This window comes from Cervus elaphus, chromosome 19, assembly GCF_910594005.1.
Source record: "Cervus elaphus chromosome 19, mCerEla1.1, whole genome shotgun sequence".
In the NCBI taxonomy this organism is placed as follows: Eukaryota; Metazoa; Chordata; class Mammalia; order Artiodactyla; family Cervidae; genus Cervus; species Cervus elaphus.
In genome coordinates this window covers 39,191,941-39,203,609 of record NC_057833.1, presented here as the reverse complement: position 1 = coordinate 39,203,609, position 11,669 = coordinate 39,191,941, and the positions used below count along the sequence as shown (strand labels likewise).

At 42.9% G+C, this 11,669-nt stretch overlaps 1 protein-coding gene across 4 annotated transcripts in view; it reads left to right on the top strand.

Annotated features, from left to right (window-relative positions):
* The window catches only part of MASP1 (MBL associated serine protease 1), a 71,014-nt gene that overhangs the window by 3,056 nt on the left and 56,289 nt on the right, over positions 1-11,669 (top strand). For all 4 annotated transcript variants that reach the window (XM_043874562.1, XM_043874561.1, XM_043874560.1 and 1 more), the window contains exon 2: positions 3,228-3,459. In XM_043874562.1, the coding sequence (XP_043730497.1) occupies positions 3,228-3,459 (232 nt within the window). The remainder of the gene's footprint in view (positions 1-3,227; positions 3,460-11,669) is intronic.

The following is an 11,669-nucleotide window of genomic DNA, read 5'->3' as shown; positions in this document are numbered from 1 at the left end:
CAAGTAAGAGTGTCAAAGAGATCTACACAGGCCTTTTCAACTCTTCTATCCCAAAACAGTCTTGGTGTTGCGTAGGCTGAAGTGAGGAGTGAATGGAAAGGATAGAAAGTGCTACTCGTTCCACAACCATGGCTATATGCCGGCGTTTTTTATGCATTCCTCAGAGGCTGCTCCTACAGTAGGGCTTATGAAATCCCGGCTTTATATATTACTTGTGACATTTCAAACAAATGTAACTAAACTTTTTGATTAGTCGGAGAATAGATAGCAGGTGTCAGAATTTGTACAGCCGGTGCCTGGTGGATAAGAAGCCAAAAACACTCAGAGAGCGTGATGGGAAATGGAAGCCGCCACTTGCATTCTTTGATTTGCAGCCCCGCAAGCAAGCAAGCGAGCATATGCTCAGGCTTATTATGTGAAAAGAGAGATTTGTTTCATATGTTTGAAACTGTTTTGAAATGCAAACAAAATAGAACAGAGTGCTTCACAGGCCTTCCTCCTACGCTGACCAGTTGCCTACTACACGTGGCCTGAGGCCTCTGAGGATAGATGGAGCCATCCGCCTGGGCCAGCCCATGACAGAACCAGCAGCAGGAAGCTCAGGGTCTCCTCCATGTGGTGTGAAAAAAGCAGAAGTGGAGAAAGCTGACCTTTCAGCCTTGCATAATCCGGGTGTTGCTATTGCAGGGAAGTCCAGTTTGGGAGCCAAAGCTCATTCCTAACCCCTGCTTTTCGGGAAGCAGCCTGATGGGGTAATAGTAGCTAATGTTTGACTAGGGCTGGACATCTGACAAAGTACTTACTCTCCAATTCTCCTTTACTGTGACAGCAGCCTTGGGGGGTGTCATTACTATCGACACTTAATGAATGAAGAAGTTGAGAGGGAGAACTTACATGACTTCCCCGAGATGGGTTAGATGAATGAAGTCAAAGTTTGGACTGGAATCCAGCTCTTTCAACCCAAGACCAGTGCCCTCCCCTTCTCAAGAGGCACTTAACCAGAATTTCCAGTGCAGGTTGGAGATATCAGTATATTTCCTCATTTCAAAGTGGGGCTGCCTGACCCCTGCAAGCCAGAGTTTTCAGACTTACCTCTCCTACTACTTCATCAGAGAGCTTGGACCCATGCCTGCCTTTCTCTCTGCCTTGGAGACCCTTCCTCCACAGATTGGTTTGTAAAAATATTGACCCTGGCAATTGGATGAAAACATTTTGTTTCCTTAGTTGCATCTCACGTGTTGCTATTGTAGGGGCCTCGGAAAAAATTTACCTCTATTTTTCTTAATTGAATAAATAGCACAAGGTCCTTCCAGACACATTTGAACATTTTACATACACAAAAGTAAAATTGAAAGCACTCATTTTTATTGAGTGGAATATTATGTTACCACTTCAGAGATAACTGCTGTTAATACCCCAGTGATACCCTTCTAGGCCCTTTTGCACTTATGTATTTACCTTTTATGTAAATATTATGTAAGACAGCTAGATAATTTCATTGCAGTTATCTCATTGTGTTTATACACTCAAAAAGTCATATAAATGCATATAGACACATATGTGCATCTTTTTACTGAGCAGGGCGGGGTAGGTTGGGAGAAACAACTTTCTGATTAGTCAGATTCTAACTATTAATGTTAAAATGCTGGTATAATTCCCCAGAACTTACTTTTTAGACTATATATTAATAAGACTCTGGCCCCACATTCATGCTTTAGTTCATTCATTCATTCATCATCTATTATATACTAGGCTTTATATTGGGTCCTTTACATACATCATCCTTAATATTCATGTGAGCTCTGTAAATTAGAAACTATAATCTTCACTTTACATTCGAGGAAACCTGAACTCAGAGACTAATTCCCCAAGATTTCACAGCCAATAAGGAAGTGAGCTGGGATTTGAACCCAAATACACCCAACTTCAGGGCTGTGCCTAAAGCATTGCTCTAATTGGAAGCATGTACAGGGAGCTGCAATCTGGAGTGAAGGATATTCCGTGGTATCCTGGGAAGCTTTGAGCTGGATGGTGGAGGATAAATGAGATGACTGGGTGAGGAATGAGTGGGGCATGTGTGATGGAGTCGAGGCCCGGATGGGTGTGACATGCTTCCAGAATGATCTGCCTCCGGCTGGTATGAGATGAAGCTGGGCAGGCAAATCAGCACTAGATCAAAAGGGGCTCATCAGCCACCCCAGTCACAGATGCTTTGCCCTGCAGGCACAGCGAAGCCACATGGACACGTCTGTGTTTTAGAAAATCAAATTTGGCAGAAGATTGCTAAATGGCCTGAAATGGGGCCCAAGGAAATCAGTTAGGATTCAGTAGCAATAGTTCAGATACAAACATTTAAATTAATTGACTGAGGAGAAACAGAGGGGTTTCCAAAACATAGGAATCAGAATAAATAAGATTTAGGGGAGAAATTGACGAGCCAGGTTTGGGATGTTTGAGTTCAAAGTCCTTGAGTCTTGCAGAGGAACAATCTATTGGATGCCTCGGTTGTACTGTACATTGACCATTAGGTTTTTGACAAGCCTTAGACATTCTGCCTCATTATTGCATCAGCTACTTGGGTGTGTTCTGTAAGTTTTAGTTGAATTTCCCATGCCCCTTATACAACTCTTAACAGTCTATTATCTTGGATTCCTACAACTGGAAATAGATTGTAAGTTTTTGATCCTTTTACAAGAACATTTGTCAAAGGGGAAGGGAACAAAACTTGTTTTGGTCATTTCTTCTTAATTCAAAATTTTATATTTCTTGATTAATTTTGTCAAATTTGTTTAAGGTACTGCAGATCCCATCATCGAGTACAAGCCTTATCTCAATATTTCCATGTTACTATTACTTTTTAGAAAACTGCATCAAGAGTTTATGATTCTTAAATTAAGCTGAGCTGAAGAAATTGTATCACTTTTTACCTATGAAATTTATATTCTAAACCAAAAAGCAATATGTCTCAGAGTCCCAAATATGATATTTTCTGGGAAAGTTTAATATTATTATGGAATCTTTAAAAGAACACAACTGGGAAAAACCTTAGAAATCAAGTTACTATCCTCCATAGTAACTTGCTTATACAGTGGATAAGCAAGGCCCATAAGGAAAAAATAATTACAGCAAGTCAGTGACAGGCTGGGAACTTGGTCTCCTGGCTGCTGACTTAGTTAAATGACAAGGACCGTTATCTGAGTGTGAGTGAATCCGTTCATGTCTTTCAGGTGGCTCCTTCTTTCTCATGCTCTGTGCTTCTCCTTGCTGAAGGCCTCAGCCCACCTTGTGGAGCTTAACAACATGTTTGGCCAGATCCAGTCTCCTGGCTATCCGGACGCCTATCCAAGTGATTCAGAGGTGACTTGGAATATCACTGTCCCAGAGGGATTTCGAATCAAGCTTTACTTCATGCACTTCAACTTGGAATCCTCCTACCTTTGTGAATACGACTATGTGAAGGTGAGATCCTGGTGTTCCCTTACCGTGGCAGGTTCTCTACCAGAGAATCTGCTGGGAGTTAGAGGAACCTAGATGAATCAGATGCTGTGTTTGCCCCCCAGGCTGGCAATCCAGTGAGGGAGACATACAATATCATAACACGACAAACGAAGGTTGCGGATGGTACGCTAGGTGCAGGTTGAGTAGAAAGACCTAGAAAAGATCTTAAGGGAAGATGAGATTGGCAAAGTGTTACTCAAATACAGCCTTCCCTTTTCCTTTCTGTTCTCAAAGTCTACCATTTCTGCTAACCTCTGCCCCAATGTCACCTTTAGTCCAACAAGCAAAAGAGACTCCAGAGTAAAAGCTATCGTTATATCCAAAGCTGAGGCATTAGAAAGCATTGTCCAGTTCCCTAGGTAATGATCAAGGTAATGAAAAGTGTAGAGTATGCTGCAAGGGAAATAAAAGGTGAGGTTGGAAGGTTGGATTGGAGTGAGATTCTGAAGGGCTTTGAATGTAATGCTAAAGAGTTTGGATTTTATCAGCAAAGAGTATGGGCAACAGTAAGGGGTCACCACAGGAGATGGATGTGATGATAGATGTAAAAAACAAAGGGAAGAGGAGCAGGAAATGATTGCAGCATCAAACAACAATTTCTCAGGATTTAGAAAGCACTCACAAGCTATGCCATAGAAGCTGTTTTCTTCTAAAAGTGGAGCTAAGAAAGATCAAAGCACTTCTGAGAGATGACACACATCACAGTTGTATCTGGTTCAAAAAGAGGTGAAGACCTAAGAACCTACTTATAACCTCTCTTTGGCTTCCTGGAAGAAGCTCTTATCAAACCACTCTAGCATAGACTTCCTATACTTTTGGTATTAGTATAGTTTCATTTTTCTACAGCCGTAATTCAGTAAGAATTAACCTGGTATTAACCAGAATATTTGATCATCAGCAAAGAAGTGAGTTGGCAAGAGGTTTTTACACTTATAATCTCATTCAAACTTTAAAACAATCCTATGATATAGGTATTGCTCTCCCATTTACAAGCAAAGACACAACCCCAAGAAGGTGAAGCAACTCACCCAAGGTTGTACAGCTAGTAAATGATGGGTCAAGATTCCAAATCCATGTCTTATGACTTTCAATACTGCATTCTTTTGGCTCCGCCAAACTGCTCACAAGCTGTACTCCACTGAGCCCTAGGATACCGCAGAGGCTGACAAGGGTACCGGGGCAGGGGCCGGGGAAGCCTGGTAAGTGGGGCTGTGAACTCCCACCCTGATTAACTCATTTTGAATGATGAGTGTTCCTGATTACATATGTTGGATATGCATCAAGTATCCCATTTAAAGCAAGTTTTCTGTGACTAAAAACTTTCTAAAATTGGTCCTCCATGGCAGAGTTTTTCAATTTTAGCACTATTGACATTTTGAGCCAGATAATTATTTGCCGAAGAAAGCTATTCTGCAAATTATAGGATTTCTAGCAGCATCCCTGGCTTCACTTACTGGATGTCAATAGCACTCACATTCCAGTTGTGACAACCAAAATGCCCCCAGCAGTTATCAATAGCCCCAGAGGAGCAAAAGCTCCGCATGTGAGAACCGCTGCTCTCTCTGTGCCACTGCCCATCGTTGAATGTCCTGTGCTAGGAACTGTGAGAATTTAAGGACCCAGAAATCTAGTCCGTTACCAAAAGAGATGAGCCTAGAAAAAGAGCCATTGCACAAGGTGGAAAAGAATAATGATGATAAAAGATTGACAAAGAAAGAATGAGAAATATTGTAACTATCTGCTCTCAGAGATGATGTGGCTTGGTAATCTAGATCAAATACAGTTTCTATAAATTCATTACAAATGGAGCCAACTTCTCAGAGTCACAAAGATCAAACAGGGAGTATTCACCAAGGCCCTAAGTGTTCATCATCGTAAACTGAAATTTCTAACAAACAGGTTAGTTATGTCTTCTAGGATATAATCTAGCCTCTGGAAGAACCGAACTCCAGGATCCCAGATGTATTATGTGTAAGGGGCATTTGGTTAGCAGAATTCCCCAGCCCATTCCCCTAGCTAACGCTGGCTGTACCACCATTGTGTTCTCAAATATTTAGGTTGGAGAGTGAACTTAGCAGAAGGAAAATGACCAAACATTGGCTTAATACAAGAGTAAATTCCATTGATTTAGACAAGGCTAAATGTGAACTTCCTAACTACTTTTTATCTACTTTCAAACATGTCAAACATCTAGAAATTTTGCCAGTGGAAACATTTGCCTTTATTAGTAGTTGAGGCCTCAAGACCACAGAAATTGCACATTTTTTTTTTCTTTAGCTGTGACAATGACTTATTTTCATTATTTACCATCCCGCCACTGCAAGAATTCACTCTCAATTCATTTGCAATTTTTTTTTTTCTAACAAGTTTTCCTCTTTTTGAGACAGAGGTCAAGTCTGACCTTGTTAGGACACCTCTGGGGCTTCCCTGCTGGCTCAGCTGGTAAAGAATCTGCCTTCAATGCAGGAGACCTGGGTTTGATCTCTTGATTGGGAAAATCCCCTGGAGGAGGGCATGGCAACGCACTCCAGTATTCTTGCCTGGAGAGTCCCCATGGACAGGGGAGCCTGGTGGGCTGCAGTCCACAGGGTTGCAAAGAGTCAGACACAACTGAGTGACTAAGCACAGCACAGCACAGAACTCCGTTACCAAGATGATAAACACACAATAGAGGACGTAACCCCGTCCTTTGCTCCCAAATAAGTGGATTCTCCTGACAAGATAGATTAAGGAGTTGACATTGGCTATTTTGTCATGGAAAAAAAAAAAAAAAAACACTACTTTTCAAGGGCCACAATAGAACATGAAGATCTCTTCTGACCCTGAATTAGGGACACTGGAATACATTTATACCCAAAGCTCAGCTTTTCTGGCTGGAGAATATTTTGCAGGTTAATTGATGATTTCTATCCATGTGTCATATCAATGACACCTTCCTGAAAATTCAAGGAGATGGGACTAGGCCCTCTGGAAGGGCAGCATGCTCTGGGTACTTGCCTGGAGTTTGGGAACTTCCTGTTCTGGTCCCAGATCCGCCACTAACTCCCGAATGATCTGGAGTGGACAAGACAGTCTTTTAGCACTCTCTGCTCCAAAATTAGACTTGTGACCTCTGAGCATAGCAAAGAATCAGTCTGGGTGAGACAAGACAGAGTTTGAGCCACCTATCTGAAGTGCCCGACAGTTTTCCCCATTCCTTTAGGAGGGATTAACATATTGGACAGAGGTATGTCTTTCCTCGGGCTTGCGCAGCTCACTGCCTTCCAGAATGCTGTCCAGCACCATCACTGGCCCCTCTGCAGAGGTTTTAGCAGCCATGGGGCCTGAGTAGGCCTTCCTTCACAGGACACTGCAACCTGATCAGCTGTCAACTGGTGCTCACGTGGAGACAGCCCCAGTGCCTTGCTCACACACGCCTGACAGAGTTCCCCTCCTAGACTCAAGAACTTATGGAATGTCAAGCTGCAGAGGGATGCTGGAGACCCACCTAGACACACATTGTTGTTATTGTTTTTCAAATACTTTCTCCCCAGTGGACGTTTTTCTTCTTAGAAATCTTCTAGTAGTCCTGATTCAGGAGACAGAAGTGGGGCTGTTGGGGCTGAAGGTGGCTCAGAAGCTCACTCTGCTTACTTAGCCTCCTTGGTCCCCCTGAAGGTCACAGCTTGTAGGAATTACAGTTTGTGTGCATGCATGGGCACACACTAGATTGCTTCGGTTGTGTCAGACTCTTTGCAACTCTATGGATTGTAGCCCTCCAGGCTCTTCTGTCCATAGGATTTCCCAGGCAAGAATACTGGAGTGGGTTGCCCTGCCCTTCTCTAGGGGATCTTCCCAATTCAGGGATCAAACTCCCGTCTCACATCTCCTACACTGGCGGGCAGGTTCTCTGTGACTAGCACTACCTGAAAGTGAAAGTGAAGGTCGCTCAGTCTGACTCTTTGAGGCCTCGTGAACTATACAGTCCATGGAATTCTCTAGGCCAGTTCTGGAGTGGGTAGCCTTTCCCTTCTCTGGGGGATCTTCCCAATCCAGGGATCAGACCCAGGTCTTCCGTATTGTGGGTAGATTCTTTACCAGCTGAGCCACAAGGGAAGCCCAAGAATACTGGAGTGGGTAGTTTATCCCTTCTCCAGTGTATCTTCCTGATTCAGGAACTGAACCAGGGTCTCCTGCATTGCAGATGGATTCTTTACCAACTGAGCTATCAGGGAAGCCCAACTGGGAAGCCCCAGTTACAGCTTAAATACTCCCTAAGTTCTCAATTCAGGTACAAGACTAGTATTTCCATCTGAGAACTCAGAAGCTTTCAAACCCAGAAGCCTTCCACATCTAGTTGAAAACCACTGAGTTTTTAAAATTGCATTCTCTCCCTAACCCTCTACCCCCAGGATATGTGGCTTTTCTGGCTATGAATGAGAAAGAGGCTCTTCCTTCTCATCTGAATGAAGTATGAGTGTGCTGGCCATATCACCCTCAGACAAGTCAATGCCCCTTTACAAAATTCTGTGTTTTCATTTGTTACGTGAGCAGTAAGATGAGATGATCCCTAAGGTCCCTAAAACTCCAGAATTTTAATCTTAATTCTCCTTTCCAGAGCTTTCCAGATGACCTCACTAAATCCTCATTATCTTAGGTAGGATAATGCCAGAAAATAGTAATAATATGGTACAACAGCCACTTCTCTAAGTTCCTTGGCCATAAGCACGCTGTTAAGAGACCATAGTCTGCTGGAGTTGCCTTCGTGACACGTCATTTAAAGAGAACTTGTAAATATATCATTCTAGTGCTGTTCTTTTTCCAAGGAACTTTTTTTTTTTTTTTTTAATTATTTTTTTTCCAGTGGCCCAAGGAACTTTGAATATCACATATTTCCTTCCGGTGAGATAATACTCCTGTCCTGAGGATCTTTCACTCTGTGACTGAATTCCCCTGGCAGGCCTGGGAGTGTTTAAAGGACCACCAAAGAACCTCCAGTTCACAGGAATCCTTTCTGCCCAGCCACAGTCCCACAGACTGCCCTTCCCATCCTGGCCCATCAGGGTCATGATGACGGAATTGCTAACACTGCACATCAGCAGTTTGAAGAAGAGCAGGACCCTAGGGCTGTGGTCCAGATACTCTCACTTTATGAAAATTCCTCTCTAGCCTGATCTCCTGCAGTCCTTGGTCTTCAAGGCTCATGAGCATCTGCACAACAGTATTTGCCTCCTTGGAATGTGGCTGCCTTCTTGGAATGTATAGACTCCTGCAGTGTACAGACAGGCGTAGGAGTCACTTCTGGTTAATGATGCAGGCGAGGGGCGGAGCACTGACACGGGCCAGGGAACAGGAGGCCTGGATTCTTGGGGCCATTCTCTATAACTAAAAGACCCTGGGCAAGGGATTCCTCTCTCACATACAGGGAGTTGAGCCAGATGGTCTCTAAGGCTCATCTAGCTCTGATAGTCTATGTATCAAAGACCCCAGGAATCATGGTTCAACTTCATGATCATCACGCTGAAGCACAGGGGAGGGCAATTCTTGGGCCAAGGTCACACTGGGACCAGAATTTATATCTTAAAACATTCAGTCTGTTTTTCCTTTAAAAATATTAAGTCACAGTGAAATCCCCCATCATATGGATGCTTAGGCTTTTAAGTATAATGTAAGGCAAGTGTTGTATGGATGTGAGAGTTGGACTATAAAGAAAGCTGAGCACCGAAGAACTGATGCTTTTGAACTGTGGTGTTGAAGAAGACTCTTGAGAGTCCCTTGGACAGCAAGGAGATCCAACCGGTCCATCCTAAAGGAAATCAGTCCTGAATATTCATTGAAAGGACTGATGCTGAAGCTGAAACTCCAATACTTTGGCCACCTGACGTGAAGAGCTGACTCGTTTGAAAAGACCCTGATGCTGGGAAAGATTGAGGGCAGGAGGAGAAGGGGATGATAGAGGATGAGATGGTTGAATGGCATCACTGACTCAATGGACATGAGTTTGGGTAGGCTCTGGGAGTTGGTGATGGACAGGGAGGCCTGACATGCTGCAGTTCATGGGGTCACAAAGAGTCTGACATGACTGAGCGACTGAACTGAACTGAAGGCAAGTGTTGTCTATAATCAAACTTAATCTCCTAAATATAGTAGGGCACTGTCTTTTAGAATGTCCAGAAGAGACTTTTTTTTTTTCAGAAATGCAACCAATTATGATTCCTTTAATTGAGCATCAGGTGAAGTAACTGATTGGTGCTGAGAAAGGAGCCCTGGAGCTATACTTCCTGCAAAGTTCAGTTCAGTTCAGTCGCTCAGTCGTGTCCGACTCTGAGACCCCATAAATCGCCGCACTCCAGGCCTCCCTGTCCATCACAAACTCCCAGAGTTTACTCAAACGCATGCCCGTAGAGTCGGTGATGCCATCCAACCATCTCATCCTCTGTCGTCCCCTTCTCCTCCTGCCCCCAATCCCTCCCAGCATCAGGGTCTTTTCCAATGAGTCAACTCTTCGCATGAGGTGGCCAAAGTTTTGGAGAAAGGTACTCAGAAATCAGAACCACCAAGGGAACAGCAGATTCACACATCCTATTTTCAAGCTAACTTCATGGCATCTGTTCATTGGAAAAGGAGATAATAAAAACCTGCATTTGGCTTTCATTCTCTTTCTCTCTTTTTCCTTCTCTTATTGAATGCACACAACTCAACTGGCAACTGTTAAATGCTCTTATGATGTAACACTATTTTTCTCCTCTTAACCCTATATTCTTGATATATTCAACATTTTTTTCCCATTCTCTTCACTTTAGCCCCTTAGTTCCAGTTCTTATTCTTCTCACCTGGTTTATTATAATAGCCTCCTAAATGTCTACCAACGGTCAGTCTCTCCCCATCCAATCCTTCCTCTACATGTGTCCAGAGAGATGTCCTTAAGCACTGCTTTGATTGTGCCACCCTCAAAACCTTTCAACAGTTTCCCACTGCCTGTGGAATGAAGAATTCTATTGAATTCTAAGAATTCTATTGATATCCTATCATAAGGTGGACACTGCACCAACGACGGGGCCCATGAAGATGAATAAAACAGTACCTGCCCTACAGGAACTCACAATTTCATAGTATATCATGAGACAAGTATATAATTAATAAGCTAAAACTGAGAAGAGGAACACAAGAGTATGACACAGTATATATGCTATAAAATGGTCATTTCTGGAAGTTCAAAAAAGGCTTTGGAAATGGTTGATGTTTGAAATAAGTCTTGAAGGATAAATAGGAATTTAACAATTTCTATTTAACAATTCCCTAAATGCCTTGATCTCCCTAAGCATTGGTTTTTTGATTATACTAAAAAAAAAAAAAAAGAAAGAAAGAAAGAAAAGACTACTGTACCTTCCTCGAAGGTTATGTGAGGATTTAAGTGAAATGATGGCTGTGAGTGGAATCAATAGTGAAAAGGCAAACATTTTCAATGGTTTGGCGATCAGGGTCCAGAGCCAGTCAGACCTAGAGTCAGGTCCTATCTCCACTACTTACGGTAAAATAGGGATAACAATAATGCCTGTCTCCTGGGCTTATTACTGTGAATGCCAAGCGAGGTAAATGCTGTATTTGCATGTGTCCAACACCTATGTAATGAGCTCAGGAAGTATTATTTCAGTGGTGATGATGGCAAGGGTGTGAGTACTGAAGCGCCAGCTGGTATTACTGGATGCTCAGTGAGTGTGAGTTTCCTCATCTCCTCTAACACTAACTGGTTGCCTATGACCTTGCTCAAGTCACTGAGTTTCTCAATTTATGGGAAAGTACTTTGAACAGACTGATCAAATCCAAGAGGCTGTTTATTTCTGCTGTGTGTTCACCTTGTAGTAACACAAGTTTATGGCAATGTCAACTAAAAAATATAGTCACAACCTGAAAGTAGAGCACTATTTTCTTTGGTGGGAATGTTTAGGACTCCAAGCCCGGGAGGCAGCATCTCAGTAGCTATGAGAAAACTGTTCCAAGGAGGCCAGAGGGGGAGTCCAACTATATACTGGTTTGCAACACAGGGAGGAGGCAATCTGAACATCAAAGATCAGATTTCAAGTTAAGGAATTTAGTGTTCTATGTATGGGAAGATACAAGCTTCTGGGCTCAGTGAATTCTTTCCTTTCATATGCACCTCCGCTCTCTGGTGCCAAATCCTGTTTCCTTGT